This window comes from Oncorhynchus keta, unplaced genomic scaffold (genome assembly GCF_023373465.1).
Source record: "Oncorhynchus keta strain PuntledgeMale-10-30-2019 unplaced genomic scaffold, Oket_V2 Un_contig_777_pilon_pilon, whole genome shotgun sequence".
Lineage (NCBI taxonomy): Eukaryota > Metazoa > Chordata > Actinopteri > Salmoniformes > Salmonidae > Oncorhynchus > Oncorhynchus keta.
Window position 1 is genome coordinate 41819 of NW_026289673.1, and position 25051 is coordinate 66869.

General features: G+C 42.2%; 1 protein-coding gene and 1 long non-coding RNA gene across 4 annotated transcripts in view; one reads left to right on the plus strand and one right to left on the minus strand.

Annotated features, from left to right (window-relative positions):
• Positions 1–25051, minus strand: part of ulk4 (unc-51 like kinase 4) — a gene marked incomplete at its 3' end in the record, with an annotated part of 112954 nt that overhangs the window by 38756 nt on the left and 49147 nt on the right. Inside the window, exons 20-22 of the mRNA XM_052511986.1 lie at positions 11802–11963; positions 11260–11448; positions 8363–8490 (exon numbers count right to left, since the gene is read on the minus strand). Coding sequence (XP_052367946.1) covers positions 8363–8490; positions 11260–11448; positions 11802–11963 — 479 coding nt within the window. The remainder of the gene's footprint in view (positions 1–8362; positions 8491–11259; positions 11449–11801; positions 11964–25051) is intronic.
• LOC127926547 (uncharacterized) lies at positions 1340–3400 on the plus strand. 3 transcript variants are annotated; one of them, XR_008124427.1, is made up of 3 exons: positions 1340–1391; positions 2142–2270; positions 2976–3400. It is a non-coding gene; the product is annotated as an uncharacterized LOC127926547 (long non-coding RNA). The 3 variants fall into 3 exon arrangements; XR_008124425.1 differs by lacking the exon at positions 1340–1391 and adding an exon at positions 1590–1641; XR_008124426.1 differs by lacking the exon at positions 1340–1391 and adding an exon at positions 1590–1641 and having other exon boundaries at positions 3103–3400.

The window sequence follows — 25051 nt, forward strand, 5'->3', positions numbered from 1 at the left end:
CTACAGGTCAGTACACCACTGTACAGAGACAGATGTGGTGTCTACAGGTCAGTACACCACTGGACAGAGAGACAGATGTGGTGTCTACAGGTCAGTACACCACTGTACAGAGACAGATGTGGTGTCTACAGGTCAGTACACCACTGGACAGAGAGACAGATGTGGTGTCTACCGGTCAGTACACCACTGTACAGAGACAGATGTGGTGTCTACAGGTCAGTACACCACTGTACAGAGACAGATGTGGTGTCTACAGGTCAGTACACCACTGGACAGAGAGACAGATGTGGTGTCTACAGGTCAGTACACCACTGTACAGAGACAGATGTGGTGTCTGCAGGTCAGTACACCACTGTACAGAGACAGATGTGGTGTCTACAGGTCAGTACACCACTGGACAGAGACAGATGTGGTGTCTACAGGTCAGTACACCACTGGACAGAGAGACAGATGTGGTGTCTACAGGTCAGTACACCACTGTACAGAGACAGATGTGGTGTCTACAGGTCAGTACACCACTGTACAGAGACAGATGTGGTGTCTACAGGTCAGTACACCACTGTACAGAGACAGATGTGGTGTCTACAGGTCAGTACACCACTGTACAGAGACAGATGTGGTGTCTACAGGTCAGTACACCACTGGACAGAGAGACAGATGTGGTGTCTACAGGTCAGTACACCACTGTACAGAGACAGATGTGGTGTCTCCAGGTCAGTACACCACTGGACAGAGAGACAGATGTGGTGTCTACAGGTCAGTACACCACTGTACAGAGACAGATGTGGTGTCTACAGGTCAGTACACCACTGTGACAGTACACCACTGTACAGACAGATGTGGTGTCTACAGGTCAGTACACCACTGTACAGAGACAGATGTGGTGTCTACAGGTCAGTACACCACTGGACAGAGACAGATGTGGTGTCTACAGGTCAGTACACCACTGGACAGAGACAGATGTGGTGTCTACAGGTCAGTACACCACTGTACAGAGACAGATGTGGTGTCTACAGGTCAGTACACCACTGGACAGAGAGACAGATGTGGTGTCTACCGGTCAGTACACCACTGTACAGAGACAGATGTGGTGTCTACCGGTCAGTACACCACTGGACAGAGAGACAGATGTGGTGTCTACAGGTCAGTACACCACTGGACAGAGACAGATGTGGTGTCTACAGGTCAGTACACCACTGTACAGAGACAGATGTGGTGTCTACAGGTCAGTACACCACTGTACAGAGACAGATGTGGTGTCTACAGGTCAGTACACCACTGGACAGAGACAGATGTGGTGTCTCCAGGTCAGTACACCACTGGACAGAGAGACAGATGTGGTGTCTACAGGTCAGTACACCACTGGACAGGGACAGATGTGGTGTCTCCAGGTCAGTACACCACTGGACAGAGAGACAGATGTGGTGTCTACAGGTCAGTACACCACTGGACAGAGACAGATGTGGTGTCTACAGGTCAGTACACCACTGTACAGAGAGACAGATGTGGTGTCTACAGGTCAGTACACCACTGGACAGAGACAGATGTGGTGTCTACAGGTCAGTACACCACTGTACAGAGACAGATGTGGTGTCTACAGGTCAGTACACCACTGGACAGGGACAGATGTGGTGTCTCCAGGTCAGTACACCACTGGACAGAGAGACAGATGTGGTGTCTACAGGTCAGTACACCACTGTACAGAGACAGATGTGGTGTCTACAGGTCAGTACACCACTGGACAGAGACAGATGTGGTGTCTACAGGTCAGTACACCACTGGACAGAGAGACAGATGTGGTGTCTACAGGTCAGTACACCACTGGACAGAGACAGATGTGGTGTCTACAGGTCAGTACACCACTGGACAGAGACAGATGTGGTGTCTACAGGTCAGTACACCACTGTACAGAGACAGATGTGGTGTCTACAGGTCAGTACACCACTGGACAGGGACAGATGTGGTGTCTACAGGTCAGTACACCACTGGACAGAGAGACAGATGTGGTGTCTACAGGTCAGTACACCACTGGACAGAGACAGATGTGGTGTCTACAGGTCAGTACACCACTGGACAGAGAGACAGATGTGGTGTCTACAGGTCAGTACACCACTGGACAGAGACAGATGTGGTGTCTACAGGTCAGTACACCACTGGACAGAGAGACAGATGTGGTGTCTACAGGTCAGTACACCACTGGACAGAGAGACAGATGTGGTGTCTACAGGTCAGTACACCACTGGACAGAGAGACAGATGTGGTGTCTACAGGTCAGTACACCACTGGACAGAGACAGATGTGGTGTCTGCAGGTCAGTACACCACTGGACAGAGACAGATGTGGTGTCTACAGGTCAGTACACCACTGGACAGAGACAGATGTGGTGTCTACAGGTCAGTACACCACTGGACAGAGACAGATGTGGTGTCTACAGGTCAGTACACCACTGGACAGAGAGACAGATGTGGTGTCTACAGGTCAGTACACCACTGGACAGAGACAGATGTGGTGTCTACAGGTCAGTACACCACTGGACAGAGACAGATGTGGTGTCTACCGGTCAGTACACCACTGGACAGAGAGACAGATGTGGTGTCTACAGGTCAGTACACCACTGTACAGAGACAGATGTGGTGTCTACAGGTCAGTACACCACTGGACAGAGAGACAGATGTGGTGTCTACAGGTCAGTACACCACTGGACAGAGACAGATGTGGTGTCTACAGGTCAGTACACCACTGTACAGAGACAGATGTGGTGTCTACAGGTCAGTACACCACTGGACAGGGACAGATGTGGTGTCTACAGGTCAGTACACCACTGGACAGAGAGACAGATGTGGTGTCTACAGGTCAGTACACCACTGGACAGAGACAGATGTGGTGTCTACAGGTCAGTACACCACTGTACAGAGACAGATGTGGTGTCTACAGGTCAGTACACCACTGGACAGAGACAGATGTGGTGTCTACAGGTCAGTACACCACTGGACAGAGAGACAGATGTGGTGTCTACAGGTCAGTACACCACTGGACAGAGAGACAGATGTGGTGTCTACAGGTCAGTACACCACTGTACAGAGACAGATGTGGTGTCTACAGGTCAGTACACCACTGGACAGAGAGACAGATGTGGTGTCTACAGGTCAGTACACCACTGGACAGAGAGACAGATGTGGTGTCTACAGGTCAGTACACCACTGGACAGAGAGACAGATGTGGTGTCTACAGGTCAGTACACCACTGGACAGAGAGACAGATGTGGTGTCTACAGGTCAGTACACCACTGGACAGAGAGACAGATGTGGTGTCTACAGGTCAGTACACCACTGTACAGAGACAGATGTGGTGTCTACAGGTCAGTACACCACTGGACAGAGAGACAGATGTGGTGTCTACAGGTCAGTACACCACTGGACAGAGACAGATGTGGTGTCTACAGGTCAATACACCACTGGACAGAGAGACAGATGTGGTGTCTACAGGTCAGTACACCACTGTACAGAGACAGATGTGGTGTCTACAGGTCAGTACACCACTGGACAGAGACAGATGTGGTGTCTACAGGTCAGTACACCACTGGACAGAGAGACAGATGTGGTGTCTACAGGTCAGTACACCACTGTACAGAGACAGATGTGGTGTCTACAGGTCAGTACACCACTGGACAGAGACAGATGTGGTGTCTACAGGTCAGTACACCACTGGACAGAGACAGATGTGGTGTCTACAGGTCAGTACACCACTGTACAGAGACAGATGTGGTGTCTACCGGTCAGTACACCACTGGACAGAGAGACAGATGTGGTGTCTACAGGTCAGTACACCACTGTACAGAGACAGATGTGGTGTCTACAGGTCAGTACACCACTGGACAGAGAGACAGATGTGGTGTCTACAGGTCAGTACACCACTGTACAGAGACAGATGTGGTGTCTACAGGTCAATACACCACTGGACAGAGAGACAGATGTGGTGTCTACAGGTCAGTACACCACTGTACAGAGACAGATGTGGTGTCTACAGGTCAGTACACCACTGGACAGAGAGACAGATGTGGTGTCTACAGGTCAATACACCACTGGGCAGAGAGACAGATGTGGTGTCTACAGGTCAGTACACCACTGGACAGAGAGACAGATGTGGTGTCTACAGGTCAGTACACCACTGGCCTGAGATGGTATGCATATCAGTTAGCAGATACAGCTGCAAAACAGAGAGAGAGAGCGAGAGAGAGACGGAGAGAGAGAGAGAGAGACAGACGGAGAGAGAGAGAGAGAGACAGACAGACAGACAGACAGACAGACAGACAGACAGACAGACAGACAGACAGACAGACAGACAGACAGACAGACAGACAGACAGACAGACAGACAGACAGACAGACAGACAGAAACACACACACATGCACGTACAGCCCCTGGGCGCTTGCTTATTAACATGCAGTGTTAATTAGGCCTAACTTGTTTTCCACCAACAGAACACACGTCTGCATAACATACTCCATCCACAGACGTTTACCCAGCAGCCATCTACTCCCCTCCCTAAAAACACCTGGCTTCCAAATTAGACAGAAAATGGAGAAACACACTTGAGTGGGGAAAGAAGCCCTGGTAGAAGTAACTGGCACTGGCATGATATGACTGGCATACAGCTGTTTTAAAAGCAACACAGGGGGTCTTCAAACACCAGAAAATATGATATTAATCACAACCAAATGAACAGATGAGAAAAACAGTGTGCCAGATATCAGTACAGCAAAGCCCAGGCAGCGATAGGCATACATCTCTCTGTAGTGATACAGTATATTCCTGGTCCTTGGAAAGAAAAGACCTCCCCAGTGTGACAGGAAGACAGCTGTGCTATTAACCCATACACTTCTGACCTATAAAGACCTTCCACACAAACACATTCCATTTGTACCAATGAATCCACTTCATTCCACCATCTTTTCACTGGAAGGAGGTTCAGAGGAGCCTGCTGTGCCAGGTAGCTGGTTAGTAGTCAGGTAGCTGGTAGTAGTTAGGTAGCTGGTTAGTAGTCAGGTAGCTGGTTAGTAGTCAGGTAGCTGGTAGTAGTCAGGTAGCTGGTAGTAGTTAGGTAGCTGGTTAGTAGTCAGGTAGCTGGTAGTAGTCAGGTAGCTGGTAGTAGTCAGGTAGCTGGTTAGTAGTCAGGTAGCTGGTCGTAGTCAGGTAGCTGGTAGTAGTCAGGTAGCTGGTAGTAGTCAGGTAGCTGGTAGTAGTCAGGTAGCTGGTAGTAGCCAGGTCGCTGGTAGTAGTCAGGTAGCTGGTAGTAGTCAGGTAGCTGGTAGTAGCTGGTCAACAACTTCAACTCATCTATTTATCTGAGCATGTAGGGATCAACCAGGTTTTTACTAGCCCTATATCACTAGCTGGGTCCTAGTAGAGAGAGAGAGAGAGAATAAAGAGAGAATAGAAAAGAGAGAGAAGAGAGTATAGAAAATAGAGAGAGAAGAGAGAGAGTATAGAGAATAGAGAGAGAAGAGAGAGACTAGAGAGAGTATAGAGAATAGAGAGAAGAGAGACTAGAGAGAGAGTATAGAGAATAGAGAGAATAGAGAGAATAGAGAAGAAAATAGAGAGAATAGAGAAGAGAATAGAGAGTATAGAGAGAATTGAGAGAATAGAGAAGAGAATAGAGAGAATAGAGAGTATAGAGAAGAGAATAGAGAGAGTATAGAGAATAGAGAGAGAGAAGAGAGAATAGAGAGAGTAAAGAGAATAGAGAGAGAGAAGAGAGAACATAGAGTATAGAGAATAGAGAGAGAGAATAGAGAGTATAGAGAGTATAGAGAATAGAGAGAGAGAAGAGAGAATAGAGAGTATAGAGAGAATAGAGAAGAGAATAGAGAGTAGAGAGAATAGAGAGTATAGAGAATAAAGAGAGAAGAGAGAATAGAGAGAGTATAGAGAGAATAGAGAGAGTATAGAGAGTAGAGTAGAGTAGAGAGAGAACTGTGACTTTCACTATGAATGACATTTAGTCATGGGCAGGACGTTAGGTGCTGACAGCCGACATGCATCGCTCTATAATTGGAATCCCAGGAGGAACAGGGGCGAAAGCGGAGCTGGTACCAGAGTGACAAAGATTGATAGGTGTGGCAGCCTGACATTTGGGCTTCCCACTTCCTGTTATAGTCCTGGGAGGCCAGTGGGAATATCATTTCAGCAGTGTTCGTTCATTTGTTCTGCTGCTGATGAGAAAATCTGCCCACTCAGCTAAACACAATCAGGCCCCAGTGTTCATTTGACTGCAAATGAAATCTCTCTCCCTCCCCTTAATTGGGGAGGACAGGCACATGGTAATCAAACACGTTGATGTCATTCCATTTGCTTCATTCCAGCCATTATTATGAGCCGTCCTCCCCTCAGCAGCCGCCACTGGTTCACACCACAGGTCAGGCTGTCCAACCTATGTTTTTGATTTACGATGCATATCACAAGCTACATCATTAAATACATCATTCAAATGAAACAGTAGTGGATATTAACATGTCATCCATTGGTTAAATACATGATCAAATAAAGACCTCAATACCAACAGACCTTGTACCAGTTGTACTAAACTTCCAACCACTTTCTCCACATTTCCAGTCAAGCTATAAAAAGACATGTAGACAACTTTTCTTCAGAGCATATTTCACCCTGCAACGCTGTCACCGTACGGCGCCTGGCTTGGCCTACAAGTGTCTCTCCATGTCTTCTCCGACCATTGAAAACACTTCACACAAAGCAACAAACTTGACATTTCCACAACAGGGACGCGGGCGCTGGGCTGATTTATCAGAAGGCATGACGATGAGGAGTGTGTGGTGGGCCGTGCGCTCTGCGCGCCACAGTGGAGCTAATTAGAGAAGTGTTTGGGTGAGTGCCGCCACGCTGCAGACGGTTCTCACATTAGGAGATAGAGTGGGGGGTTAGTGCTGACAGGGACCGCCCTGGGAACACTTGTTAGAGTCTGGGAAGAAATAGAAGACAACAGCATCACATGGCTGGCAAGGAGAGGGAGAGAGAGAGAGACAAGAGGGAAAGAGGGAGAGACAAAGAGGGAGGGAGAGAGGGAGGGATGAGAGGGAAAGAGGGAAGGAGAGAGGGATGGGAGAGAGGGAGAGAGAGAGGGATGAGAGGGAGAGAGCGAGGGAGGGATGAGAGGGAGAGAGAGAGGGAGGGATGAGAGGGAAAGAGGGAGGGAGAGAGGGATGGGAGAGAGGGAGGGATGAGAGGGAGATAGAGAGGGAGGGATGAGAGGGAGAGAGAGAGAGAGGGAGGGATGAGAGGGAGAGAGCGAGGGAGGGATGAGAGGGATGAGAGGGAGAGGGGAGAGAGAGAGAGAGGGAGGGAGGGATGAGAGAGAGAGAGAAAGGGAGGGATAAGAGAGAGAGAGAGGGAGAGAGGGAGAGAGAGAGAGAGACGTGTACGTCCACAGACAGGGCTGGCTAGCAGAGTCTAGACTGTTTAAACTGCAACTAGGCCAATTCATTTCCATTTCTAAATATGATGTAGAGTTCACATGCTATCAAGATACTTTTTTATTTTTTTTACAAAAGTTAGTCCTGAAACTTTCACAACTACATTTGTTATGAAACTTTGCATTTAAATATGTCATTTGATTTCTTCACAATTTAGTATTTTAGCAAGGTGCTACTGAAATACTCAGAAATAATCAATAACTCTGCACCAATTATGTAAAGTAAGAACAAGTGAGTGACTGTCCAACATACAACCTGGTATAACTACTATCAGCTAGATCCAAATGGACCCAGAGCTGTCCTACTTCCTCTTCATAATTATAGCAGCTCGCGAATGACAGACAACATTCAACCCTTATCAAAAAAACATCTCTTCTTCCCTCGTGAGTTTGATTCGGGATTCCACCCCTTTTCCTTCTATCTCAAATCCTGAGGCCTAAAATAAGTTATCCTGACATAAATTGGTTTAGAATGATCGTTTGCTTGAGCAACCAGTGAAATATATTAGAGGAAACCATTTCTCCAGTTGCTGAACCATTTGATAGACCTCATTTAACTGTTTTTACACAACGTTGCTCTTTGATATTGGTTCTAGGCTGAGGATTTAAGGCATCTATTAAATTCCAGTCTTCCTCTACAAAGCCAAAATAGTGGTGTTGGACACATTTCATTATGTGTGTGTGTGTGTGTGTGTGTGTGTGTGTGCGTGCGTGCGTGCGTGCGTGCGTGCCTGTCTGTCTGTCTGTCTGTCTGTCTGTCTGTCTGTCTGTCTGTCTGTCTGTCTGTCTGTCTGTCTGTGTCTGTCTGTCTGTCTGTCTGTGAGAGAGAGAGAGAGAGAGAGAGAGAGTGAACGTGTAGTAGACCTGTCCATACCTAGAGTTGCAGCAGAGTAGCAGCATGTCCCTGTTGCTGCAGAGGACCTGAAGGAGAACCAGGAAGGCCTTGGCTCTGATGACAGAGGACGGGCTCTCCAGTGAACGCATTATCTTCACCACAAAGTCCTGTAACGACAGACAGCCACTCCATTAAAGGGAGAGTTCACTGTTTTGGCATTATGATACAATCCATTTGATTATCATTGCTACCTACAATAACAAAAAATGCTAGCCAGGAGATTCTGGAATTTCCATAAAGAACAGTCATATTTAAAAATGATTTGGATGAAACAACACACATGGGTAAGTCAGAACTATCCCTTTAAGATATGCTTAACTGTAATGGAGTCAAGTGGGGTTAGCTAAGCCTTAGCTGACCAGTAGAGACAGCTATAGTGTTGACCTGACACTGAGCTTGAGTCTTAGCTGACCAGTAGAGCCAGCTATAGTGTTGACCTGACACTGAGCTACACTGAGTCTTAGCTGACCAGTAGAGCCAGCTATAGTGTTGACCTGACACTGAGTCTTAGCTGACCAGTAGAGACAGCTATAGTGTTGACCTGACACTGAGTCTTAGCTGACCAGTAGAGACAGCTATAGTGTTGACCTGACACTGAGTCTTAGCTGACCAGTAGAGACAGCTATAGTGTTGACCTGACACTGAGTCTTAGCTGACCAGTAGAGCCAGCTATAGTGTTGACCTGACACTGAGTCTTAGCTGACCAGTAGAGACAGCTATAGTGTTGACCTGACACTGAGCTACACTGAGTCTTAGCTGACCAGTAGAGCCAGCTATAGTGTTGACCTGACACTGAGCTACACTGAGTCTTAGCTGACCAGTAGAGCCAGCTATAGTGTTGACCTGACACTGAGTCTTAGCTGACCAGTAGAGCCAGCTATAGTGTTGACCTGACACTGAGTCTTAGCTGACCAGTAGAGCCAGCTATAGTGTTGACCTGACACTGAGTCTTAGCTGACCAGTAGAGCCAGCTATAGTGTTGACCTGACACTGAGTCTTAGCTGACCAGTAGAGCCAGCTATAGTGTTGACCTGACACTGAGTCTTAGCTGACCAGTAGAGCCAGCTATAGTGTTGACCTGACACTGAGTCTTAGCTGACCAGTAGAGCCAGCTATAGTGTTGACCTGATTCTGAGCTACACTAACCTGGAAGGCTCCCTGTGGGCTGCTACAGGTGTTATCACTTACACTGTCTGGAAGGTGCTGGGAGGGTGGAAACGACAGCCTCTCCAAAACAATACACTTATCATAAAACCATAGGTTAATGGGACTAATTGGCTCAACGCTATTTACTGGGCAGCAAATTAGTCAGAATTGATTAACTTTCACAATCAGGAGGAAAATGGAAAAGGACAGCAGAAGTAAGACAGACATGAACACTCCTAAATACTGTGATTAAATACTGGCTGTTGTTGTGTGTGAGCAGTTGAGTTAATTCATTTCAAAAGCCTCTGGTCTACCCTGCTGCATAAACTGTAATTACATCAACAGTATTCCAAGCTGCACTAGAAGATTGTTGCAGCTCCTTCCCCAATTAGTGGAGTTGCTTAGAGATTCATTGAAATAAAACATTTATGCAAAGACAATGCATGAATAAACAAGGCTTTCCGGACTTCTATTTGTCAAGGGAATTAATGAGGAAAATGTATAGCATTTTATAATTGGTGCAAAGGTGACGCAGTAAGTTGTATGCACTCAAAGACTTGTTTTCCCAAGTTCCATTGGAAATGGACATGTAGATTCATTCAGGTCAAACTAAATGACCAATGGTAATCTCACAGAACCTTGAAGGCAGCGATGTACAGTACCTTCTTAAATCACTTTCACCGGCTCATTTGTGTCTATAGGAACTTTACAGGGAGGGAGGGCCTTGTTTGTGCATTAACAATCCTGCTGCTATTACGAAACAGTACTGCCCCTCTTAGTGGAGAATCCTGAAAGCAAGATGAATATTTAAAGATAATCATCAGTAGGAATAAGGCATGTTTGTTCAAGTCTCAGTGACTGGGAGTCAAGTCAACCTCAGGAAATAAGAGAACTCCTCTCTTTGAAGAAAATGATTCTCTCCCATCCCAGTTGGTGAGGCCCTGAGACAGACTAGACATCACATGCAGACAAATCTTTCTCTTTCTTATCTGCATCTTATCTGGCTTTGGCTGCATGTGTTCCGTTGGGAGAGATTTATATTCCATTATTTGTTCATACTTACAACTAACCCTAACTGGGCCAGAGGATTAAAGATGGAGGGAGATGGAGAGGAGAGAGAAGAAGAGGAGAGATGGGATTCATCTCCTGTGTTGGCTGGAACTAGCAGCACAAGCCGATAATGGCCAATTATCTGTCAGAGGTTAGGGAGAGGGCGGCGGTGCCGGGCCAGATGAGATGTTTAATGTTGAAGAAGATGGCACAGGGCTGAAACACGTCCACACAGAGACAACACCAATCCCATACAGCTATGGCACGGGCCACACTCTTAGTATCACAGTGACAGTTAAATGAAGGAGGGGCTATAGTTGTGCTTTCATTTCCTGCGTCCCAAATGGCACCCTATTCCCTATAGTGCACTACCTTTGCCCAGGGCCCATAGGGTCAAAAGTAGTGCACTATTTTATTTTATTTTTAACCTTTATTCAACTAGACAAGTCAGTTAAGAACAAACTCTTATTTACAATGACGGCCTATACCGGCCAAACCAGGACTCCCAATCACGGCCGGTTGTGATACAGTTGGATTCGAACCAGGGTCTGTAGTGATGCGTCTAGCACTGAGATGCAGTGCCTTAGACCACTGCGCCACTCGGGAGTCATGTAGGGAATAGAGTAGCATTTAGGACTGTTGGTATTTAACAAGGTGTTACACTACAGTATCCTACATACCCGCTCCTGGACTAGTCTGTGTAGCTGGGCGTGGGCCCCTGACGCCAGCATGGCAGAGAACATGGTGAGTATGTGCTGCTGGACACGGCTGATCCCCGACACCAGGCTGGCTAAGACGGCTGGCAGCCCCACCTTGTCAATCACACTGTGGAAGGCACTGGCTGAGAGGCGGGTGATTCTGCACAGGGCCTGTATGAAGTTAATAACACAGGAAGGCCTCAGTTATCATCAAGTTCACTTTCAAACACATCTGGCTTCTAAAAGTGGCTGAAGTGCCGGATAGGCAGGGTTTGTACATTTGGGACTATTGCATTGGTTTCTTTGTGTCAGACAAACTCAAATCAAGAAACAGTTTAAATAGGAACCTCGGTCTGGCATCAAGATATTAGTCCCAATGCAGGTTATATACATGGACGTAATCCATCCAGCGGTATTTCATCAGTACACACAGTATCTCTACTTCAATCACAAATGAAAGTGAAATATTGTAGTGAATGAGTGAGTTCAGGTTTCCCTGGTTAGTGTATTGTGTTTGTACTTACTGAGATGGCGCTGACGCGTAGTGAGTCGACACTGGAGTGTGTGAACAGGTACCAGAGCATGGGGCCTATCTCCCCGGTGATGAAGCCCTGGGCGTAGTGAGACACCGGGGTACACACGTTCTCCACCATCTTACACACCATGTGGTTCACAACCAGCTCCTCCTAAAGACACACATACAGACACACACACACGCGGATGGACATACACACACGGATGAACCCAACACACAATACAATGGAATGCCCAAGATAGGTTAGCTCGGCTAAATAAAACACAATCCTGAATCCTACAAGAACCTGAAGGTCACACCTCAAAGAAAAGCAAAACAAAACAAGTGGCGAGTAACAATTTGATTTACACAAATCATTACCCACCACGCATCCATTATATACCACACATCCATTATATACCACATATCCATTATATACCACACATCCATTATATACCACACATCCATGATATACCACACATCCATTATATACCACACATCCATGATATACCACGCATCCATTATATACCACACATCCATGATACCATCCGCATCCATGATCCATACCACGCATCCATTATATCCATCCATGATATACCACGCATCCATTATATACATCCACATTATACATCCATTATATACCACACATCCATTATATACCACACATCCATTATATACCATCCATATACCACACATCCATTATATACCACGCATCCATTATATACCACATCCATCCATTATATATCCATTATATACCACATCCATTATATACCACACATCCATGATATACCACATCCATATGCATCCATATATACCCATCCATATATATCCCACATCCATTATATACCACACATCCATTATATACCACATATCCATTATACACATCCATTATATACCACATCCATGATATACCACGCATCCATTATATACCACACATCCATTATATACCACACATCCATTATACCACACATCCATTATACCACCATCCATTATATACCACACATCCATTATATACCACACATCCATTATATACCACACATCCATTATATACCACACATCCATATATACGCATCCATTATATACCACACATCCATTATATACCACACATCCATTATATACCACACATCCATTATATACCACACATCCATTATATACCACACATCCATTATATATCCATTATATACCACACATCCATTATATACCACACATCCATTATATACCACACATCCATGATATACCACACATCCATGATATACCACACATCCATTATATACCACACATCCATGATATACCACATTATATACCACACATCCATTATATACCACACATCCATTATATACCACACATCCATTATATACCACACATCCATTATATACCACACATCCATTATATACCATCCACATCCATTATATACCACACATCCATATATATATCCACACATCCATTATATACCACACATCCATTATATACCACACATCCATATACACACACATCCATTATATACCACACATCCATTATATACCACATCCATTATATCCATTATATACCATCCACATCCATTATATACCACACATCCATTATATACCACACATCCATATATACCACACATCCATATATACCACACATCCATTATATACACATCCATATATCCATTATATACATCCATCCATTATATACCATCCATTATACATCCATTATATACCACACATCCATTATATACCACGCATCCATTATATACCACACATCCATTATATACCACACATCCATTATATACCACACATCCATGATATACCACATATCCATTATATACCACACATCCATTATCCATTATATACCACATCCATTATATCCATTATATACCACACATCCATTATATACATCCATTATATACCACACATCCATTATATACCACACATCCATTATATACCATACCACATCCATTATATACCACACATCCATTATATACCACATCCATTATATACTTCCATTATATACCATCCATTATATACCACATCCATTATATACCACATCCATTATATACCACATCCATTATATACCACATCCATTATATACCACACATCCATTATATACCACATCCATTATATACCCACATCCATTATATACCACACATCCATTATATACCACACATCCATTATATACCACACATCCATTATATACCACACATCCATTATATACCACACATCCATTATATACCACCATCCATTATATATCCACACATCCATTATATACCACACATCCATTATATACCACCATCCATTATATACCACACATCCATTATATACCACACATCCATTATATACCACATATCCATTATATACCACACATCCATTATATACCACACATCCATTATATACCACACATCCATTATATACCACACATCCATTATATACCACGCATCCATTATATACCACACATCCATTATATACCACACATCCATTATATACCACACATCCATTATATACCACACATCCATTATATACCACACATCCATTATATACCACACATCCATTATATACCACACATCCATTATATACCACACATCCATTATATACCACACATCCATTATATACCACACATCCATTATATACCACACATCCATTATATACCACACATCCATTATATACCACACATCCATTATATACCACACATCCATTATATACCACACATCCATTATATATACCACACATCCATTATATACCACACATCCATTATATACCACACATCCATTATATACCATATCCATTATATACCACACATCCATTATATATCCACACATCCATTATATACCACACATCCATTATATACCACACATCCATTATATACCACACATCCATTATATACATCCATTATATACACATCCATTATATATCCATTATATACACATCCATTATATACCACACATCCATTATATACACATCCATTATATATCCATTATATACCACACATCCATTATATACCATCCATTATATCCATTATATACCACACATCCATTATATACCACACATCCATTATATACCACATCCATTATATACCACACATCCATTATATACCACACATCCATTATATACCACACATCCATTATATACCACACATCCATTATATACCACACATCCATTATATATATCCATTATATACCACATCCATTATATACCACACATCCATACCACACATCCATTATATACCACACATCCATTATATACCACACATCCATTATATACCACACATCCATTATATACCACACATCCATTATATACCACATCCATTATATACCACACATCCATTATATACCACACATCCATTATATACCACACATCCATTATATACCACACATCCATTATATACCACACATCCATTATATACCACACATCCATTATATACCACATATCCATTATATACCACACATCCATTATATACCACACATCCATTATATACCACACATCCATTATATACCACACATCCATTATATACCACACATCCATTATATACCACACATCCATTATATACCACACATCCATTATATACCACACATCCATTATATACCACACATCCATTATATACCACACATCCATTATATACCACACATCCATTATATACCACACATCCATTATATACCACACATCCATTATATACCACACATCCATTATATACACATCCATTATATATCCATTATATACCACATCCATTATATACCACACATCCATTATATACCACACATCCATTATATATATTATATACCACACATCCATTATATACCACACATCCATTATATACCACACATCCATTATATACCACACATCCATTATATACCACACATCCATTATATACCACACATCCATTATATACCACACATCCATTATATACCACACATCCATTATATACCACACATCCATTATATACCACATATCCATTATATACCACACATCCATTATATCATCCATTATATACCACATCCATTATATACCACACATCCATTATATACCACACATCCATTATATACCACACATCCATTATATACCACACATCCATATATATACATTATATACACATCCATTATATACCACACATCCATTATATACCACACATCCATTATATACCACACATCCATTATATACCACACATCCATTATATACCACACATCCATTATATACCACACATCCATTATATACACATCCATTATATCCACATCCATTATATACCACACATCCATTATATACCACACATCCATTATATACACATCCATTATATACCACCATCCATTATATACCACACATCCATTATATACCACACATCCATTATATACCACACATCCATTATATACCACACATCCATTATATACCACACATCCATTATATACAACACATCCATTATATACCACATCCATTATATACCACACATCCATTATATACCACACATCCATTATATACCACACATCCATTATATACCACACATCCATTATATACCACACATCCATTATATACCACACATCCATTATATACCACACATCCATTATATACAACACATCCATTATATACCACACATCCATTATATACCACACATCCATTATATACCACACATCCATTATATACCACACATCCATTATATACCACACATCCATTATATACCACACATCCATTATATACCACATCCATCCATTATATACCACACATCCATTATATACCACACATCCATTATATACCACACATCCATTATATACCACACATCCATTATATACCACACATCCATTATATACCACATATCCATTATATACCACACATCCATTATATACCACACATCCATTATATACCACACATCCATTATATACCACACATCCATTATATACCACATATCCATTATATACCACACATCCATTATATACCACACATCCATTATATACCACACATCCATTATATATATACCACCATCCATATACCACACATCCATTATATACCACACATCCATTATATACCACACATCCATTATATACCACACATCCATTATATACCACATCCATTATATACCACACATCCATTATATACCACACATCCATTATATACCACATCCATTATATACCACACATCCATTATATACCACACATCCATTATATACCACACATCCATATATCCATTATATACCACACATCCATTATATACCACACATCCATTATATACCACATATCCATTATATACCACACATCCATTATATACCACACATCCATTATATACCACATATCCATTATATACCACATCCATTATATACCACACATCCATTATATACACATCCATATCCATCCATTATATACCACACATCCATTATATACCACACATCCATTATATACCACACATCCATTATATACCACACATCCATTATATACCACATCCATTATATACCACCATCCATTATATATCCACACATCCATTATATACCACGCATCCATTATATACCACACATCCATTATATACCACACATCCATTATATACCACACATCCATTATATACCACACATCCATTATATACCACACATCCATTATATACCACACATCCATTATATACCACACATCCATTATATACACACATCCATTATATACCACACATCCATTATATACCACACATCCATTATATACCACATCCATTATATACCACACATCCATTATATACCACATCCACCACATCCATATATCCATTATATACCACACATCCATTATATACCACACATCCATTATATACCACACATCCATTATATACCACACATCCATTATATACCACACATCCATTATATACCACACATCCATTATATACCACACATCCATTATATACCACACATCCATTATATACCACACATCCATTATATACCACATCCATTATATACCACACATCCATTATATACCACACATCCATTATATACCACACATCCATTATATACCACACATCCACATCCACTATATACCACACATCCATTATATACCACACCTCCATTATACCACACATCCATTATATACCACACATCCATTATATACCACACATCCATTATATACACATCTATTATATACCACACATCCATTATATACCACACATCCATTATATACCACACATCCATTATATACCACACATCCATTATATACCACACATCCATTATATACCACACATCCATTATATACCACACATCCATTATATACCACACATCCATTATATACCACACATCCATTATATACCACACATCCATTATATACCACACATCCATTATATATACCATTATATACACATCCATTATATACCACACATCCATTATATACCATGATATACCACATCCATTATATACCACACATCCATTATATACCACACATCCATTATATACCACACATCCATTATATACCACCACATCCATTATATACCACACATCCATTATATACCACACATCCATTATATACACACATCCATTATATACCACCATCCATTATATACCACACATCCATTATATACCCATCCATTATATACCACACATCCATTATATACACATCCACCACATCCATTATATACCACACATCCATTATATACCACACATCCATTATATACCACACATCCATTATTATATACCACACATCCATTATATACCACACATCCATTATATACCACACATCCATTATATACCACACATCCATTATATACCACACATCCATTATATACCACACATCCATTATATACCACACATCCATTATATACCACACATCCATTATATACCACACATCCATATATATACCACACATCCATTATATACCACACATCCATTATTATATACCACATCCATTATATACCACACATCCATTATATACCACACATTATATCCATTATATACCACACATCCATTATATACCACACATCCATTATATACAACACATCCATTATATACCACACATCCATTATATACCACACATCCATTATATACCACACATCCATTATATACCACACATCCATTATATACCACACATCCATTATATACCACACATCCATTATATACCACACATCCATTATATACAACACATCCATTATATACCACACATCCATTATATACCACACATCCACATCCACTATATACCACACATCCATTATATACCACACCTCCATTATATACCACAGATCCATTATGTCACCTTGTTACCCTGGTTCCACTGGGTTACATCATAAGCTTATTACTCCATTAAAACGTGGAAATGAGGATCACTAGTAACAACCTAATGAACATAGCGTTCACTAGTTAAAACCAGTATTCTACCACAGTACCTTTCTGAACTACAGTCGTGGCCAAAAGTTTTAGATATTAGATATTTTTGTCGGATGTTACCATGGAATTTTGAAGTGTAATTACAAGCATTTCATAAGTGCCAAAGGCTTTTATTGACAATTACATGAAGTTGATGGAAAGAGTCAATATTTGCAGTGTTGACCCTTCTTTTTCAAGACCTCTGCATTCCGCCCTGGCATGCTGTCAATTAACTGACTGATGGCAGCCCATTGCATAATCAATGCTTTGAGTTTGTAAGAATTTGTGGGTTTTTGTTTGTCCACCCGCCTTTGAGGATTGACCACAAGTTCTCAATGGGATTAAGGTCTGGGGAGTTTCCTGGCCATGGACCCAAAATATCGATGTTTTGTTCCCCGAGCCAATTAGTTATCACTTTTGCCTTATGGCAAGGTGCTCCATCATGCTGGAAAAGGCATTGTTTGTCACCAAACTGTTCCTGGATGGAACAATCCCTGTACCTTTTGCAGAATATCAGTCTGTCCCTGATGTTTTTCCTGGAGAGAAGTGGCTTCTTTGCTGCCCTTCTTGACACCAGGCCATCCTCTGAAAGTCTTTGCCTCACTGTGCGTGCAGATGCACTCACACCTGCCTGCTACCATTCCTGAGCAAGCTCTGTACTGGTGGTGCCCCGATCCCGCAGCTGAATCAACTTAAGGAGACGGTCTGGGCGCTTGCTGGACTTTCTTGGGCGCCCTGAAGCCTTCTTCACAACAATTGAACCGGTCTCCTTGAAGTTCTTGATGATCCGATAAATGGTTGATTTAGGTGCAATCTTACTGACAGCAATATCTTTGCCTGTGAAGCCCTTTTTGTGCAAAGCAATGATGACGGCACGTGTTTACTTTGCTGGTAACCATGGTTGACAGAGGAAGAACAATGATTCCAAGCACCACCCTCCTTTTGAAGCTTCCAGTCTGTTATTCAAACTCAATCAGAATGAGAGTGATCTCCAGCCTTGTCCTCGTCAACACTCACACCTGTGCTAACGAGAGAATCACTGACATGATGTCAGCTGGTCCTTTTGTGGCAGGGCTGAAATGCAGTGGAAATGTTTTTTGGGGGCATTCAGTTCATTTGCATGGCAAAGAGGGACTTTGCAATTAATTGCAATTCATCAGATCACTCTTCATAACATTATGGAGTATATGCAAATTGCCACCATACAAAGTGAGGCAGCAGACTATGTGAAAATGTATATTTGTGTCATTCTCAAAACTTTTGGCCACGACTGTACACTACAGCCACACACAGTAACCCACAACAACCACATGACTGGACTGTGTCCAAAGCAGCACCCTCCTCCCTACTCGTTTTGTGCAGAGCCCTAGAGGCCTTGGCCAACAGTAGTAGTGCCCTATGAGACCTGGCTCTCAAGACAACACAGGTTATGTCCACACTGCCCACAAAATGAGGTGGAAACTGAGCTGTACTATCTAACCTCCTGCCCAATGTATGACCATATTAGAGACACATATTTTCCTCAGATTACACAGATCCACAAAGAATTTGAAAACAAATCCAATTTTGATAATACCACAGTGTGCATCACAGCAGCAGGATTTGTGACCAGTGAAGAACAAACACCACTGTAAATGCAACCCATATTTATGTTTATTTATTTTCTCTTTTGTAGTTTAACTATTTGCACATTGTGACAACACTATGTATAGACATAATATGAAATTTGAAATGTCTCTATTCCTTTGAAACTTTTGTGTAGTGTTTACACTTTTGTTTATTATCTATTTAACTTGTTTCCCATGCCAATTAAGCCCTTTGAATTTAATTTAATTGAGAGAGGGACAGCGAGAGAGACAGCGAGAGAGAGAGAGAGAGACAGCGAGAGAGAGAGACAGCGAGAGAGACAGAGACAGCGAGAGAAACAGAGACAGCGAGAGAGCGAGAGAGAGACAGCGAGAGAGAGAGAGAGAGAGAGAGAGAGACAGAGACAGAGACAGCGAGAGAAACAGAGACAGCGAGAGAGCGAGAGAGACAGCGAGAGAGAGAGAGAGAGACAGCGAGAGAGAGAGACAGCGAGAGAGACAGAGACAGCGAGAGAGCGAGAGAGACAGCGAGAGAGAGACAGCGAGAGAGAGAGAGAGAGAGAGAGAGAGAGAGAGAGAGAGCGAGAGAGAGACAGACAGCGAGAGAGAGAGAGAGAAAGAGGGCTCTAGGTTCTGATATAGTTGAGGTGCTGAGTAGGAGGACACCTGCACTGATTGACAAGCTGCTAGAGGGCGAGTGAGGAGTTAAGGAAGCTACGTCCCAAATGGCACCCTATCCTGTACATAGTGCACTACTTTTGACCAGAGTCCACGTTGTGCATTATATAGGGAATAGGGTGCCATTTGGGACAGACCCGAAAGAGTGAACATCGTGAGGGGGAACATTCCAGTCAAAAAGGCCTTGTTGTGTCAGTAGAACAAGTCAACCAGAAACAAATACAACTCAAGTCAAGATACTCCACACAGCACAGCAGCCTCAAGGTTTCTCTTCTCTCTCCACACAACAACCATACAAAATCACTGTGAAGAAAAGCTGAGGCTGTTTTTTTAAACACGCCCGTTTGTACAACTAACTATGTTTCATACCGGTGTGGACATACTGTACACAGACTCCCTTTTCACAAAGGTAAGGCACGCTGGAGGCTACTGTGTATAAGGTGTGCTGTAACTCAGAGCATGTTTTAACCTGATGTTACAAAGGCAACTATACTAGACTAAAACAGCATAAACAAAACACACACAGAGAAAACCTTGGAGTCATGTGATGCGTCACTACTTATTCCAACCTTTCAGAAAGTGAAGTCTGAAAATGGCATTGAAAATCTAATGTTATGAACAGAGGCAGGGAGGGGCATTGAAAATCTAATGTTATGAACAGAGGCAGGGAGGGGCATTGAAAATCTAATGTTATGAACAGAGGCAGGGAGGGGCATTGAAAATCTAATGTTATGAACAGAGGCAGGGAGGGGCATTGAAAATATAATGTTATGAACAGAGGCAGGGAGGGGCATTGAAGATATAATGTTATGAACAGAGGCAGGGAGGGGCATTGAACATATAATGTTATGAACAGAGGCAGGGAGGGGCATTGAAAATATAATGTTATGAACTGAGGCAGGGAGGGGCATTGAAAATATAATGTTATGAACAGAGGCAGGGAGGGGCATGGAAAATATAATGTTATGAACAGAGGCAGGGAGGGCATTGAAAATATAATGTTATGAACAGAGGCAGGGAGGGGCATTGAAAATATAATGTTATGAACAGAGGCAGGGAGGGGCATTGAAAATATATTGTTATGAACAGAGGCAGGGAGGGGCATGGAAAATATAATGTTATGAACAGAGGCATTGGGAGGGCAGGGGCATTGAAAATATAATGTTATGAACAGAGGCAGGGAGGGGCATTGAAAATATAATGTTATGAACAGAGGCAGGGAGGGGCATTGAAAATATAATGTTATGAACAGAGGCAGGGAGGGGCATTGAAAATATAATGTTATGAACAGAGGCAGGGAGGGGCATTGAAAATATAATGTTATGAACAGAGGCAGGGAGGGGCATTGAAAATATAATGTTATGAAAACAGAGGCAGGGAGGGGCATTGAAAATATAATGTTATGAACAGAGGCAGGGAGAACAGAGGCAGGGAGGGGCATTGAAAATATAATGTTATGAACAGAGGCAGGAGGGGCATTGAAAATATAATGTTATGAACAGAGGCAGGGAACAGTTATGAACAGAGGCAGGGAGGGGCATTGAAAATATAATGTTATGAACAGAGGCAGGGAGGGGCATTGAAAATATAATGTTATGAACAGAGGCAGGGAGGGGCATTGAAAATATAATGTTATGAACAGAGGCAGGGAGGGGCAGAAAATATAATGTTATGAACAGAGGCAGGGAGCGGCATTGAAAATATAATGTTATGAACAGAGGCAGGGAGGGCATTGAAAATATAATGTTATGAACAGAGGCAGGGAGGGGCATTGAAAATATAATGTTATGAACAGAGGCAGGGAGGGGCATTGAAAAAAATGTTATGAACAGAGGCAGGGAATGAAAATATAATGTTATGAACAGAGGCAGGGAGGGGCATGGAAAATATAATGTTATGAACAGAGGCAGGGAGGGGCATTGAAAATATAATGTTATGAACAGAGGCAGGGAGGGGCATTGAAAATATAATGTTATGAACAGAGGCAGGGAGGGGCATGGAAAATATAATGTTATGAACAGAGGCAGGGAGGGACATTGAAAATATAATGTTATGAACAGAGGCAGGGAGGGGCATGGAAAATATAATGTTATGAACAGAGGCAGGGAGGGGCATTGAAAATATAATGTTATGAACAGAGGCAGGGAGGGACATTGAAAATATAATGTTATGAACAGAGGCAGGGAGGGGCATTGAAAATATAATGTTATGAACAGAGGCAGGGAGGGGCATTGAAAATATAATGTTATGAACAGAGGCAGGGAGGGGCATTGAAAATATAATGTTATGAACAGAGGCAGGGAGGGGCATTGAAAATCTAATGTTATGAACAGAGGCAGGGAGGGGCATTGAAAATATAATGTTATGAACAGAGGCAGGGAGGGGCATTGAAAATATAATGTTATGAACAGAGGCAGGGAGGGGCATTGAAAATATAATGTTATGAACAGAGGCAGGGAGGGGCATTGAAAATATAATGTTATGAACAGAGGCAGGGAGGGGCATTGAAAATATAATGTTATGAACAGAGGCAGGGAGGGGCATTGAAAATATAATGTTATGAACAGAGGCAGGGAGGGGCATGGAAAATATAATGTTATGAACAGAGGCAGGGAGGGGCATTGAAAATCTAATGTTATGAACAGAGGTAGGGAGGGGCATTGAAAATATAATGTTATGAACAGAGGCAGGGAGGGGCATTGAAAATATAATGTTATGAACAGAGGCAGGGAGGGGCATTGAAAATATAATGTTATGAACAGAGGCAGGGAGGGGCATGGAAAATATAATGTTATGAACAGAGGCAGGGAGGGGCATGGAAAATATAATGTTATGAACAGAGGCAGGGAGGGACATTGAAAATATAATGTTATGAACAGAGGCAGGGAGGGGCATGGAAAATATAATGTTATGAACAGAGGCAGGGAGGGGCATTGAAAATATAATGTTATGAACAGAGGCAGGGAGGGGCATTGAAAATATAATGTTATGAACAGAGGCAGGGAGGGACATTGAAAATATAATGTTATGAACAGAGGCAGGGAGGGGCATTGAAAATATAATGTTATGAACAGAGGCAGGGAGGGGCATTGAAAATATAATGTTATGAACAGAGGCAGGGAGGGGCATTGAAAATATAATGTTATGAACAGAGGCAGGGAGGGGCATTGAAAATATAATGTTATGAACAGAGGCAGGGAGGGGCATTGAAAATATAATGTTATGAACAGAGGCAGGGAGGGGCATTGAAAATATAATGTTATGAACAGAGGCAGGGAGGGGCATTGAAAATATAATGTTATGAACAGAGGCAGGGAGGGGCATTGAAAATATAATGTTATGAACAGAGGCAGGGAGGGGCATTGAAAATATAATGTTATGAACAGAGGCAGGGAGGGGCATTGAAAATATAATGTTATGAACAGAGGCAGGGAGGGGCATTGAAAATATAATGTTATGAACAGAGGCAGGGAGGGGCATTGAAAATATAATGTTATGAACAGAGGCAGGGAGGGGCATGGAAAATATAATGTTATGAACAGAGGCAGGGAGGGGCATTGAAAATATAATGTTATGAACAGAGGCAGGGAGGGGCATGGAAAATATAATGTTATGAACAGAGGCAGGGAGGGGCATTGAAAATATAATGTTATGAACAGAGGCAGGGAGGGGCATTGAAAATATAATGTTATGAACAGAGGCAGGGAGGGGCATTGAAAAT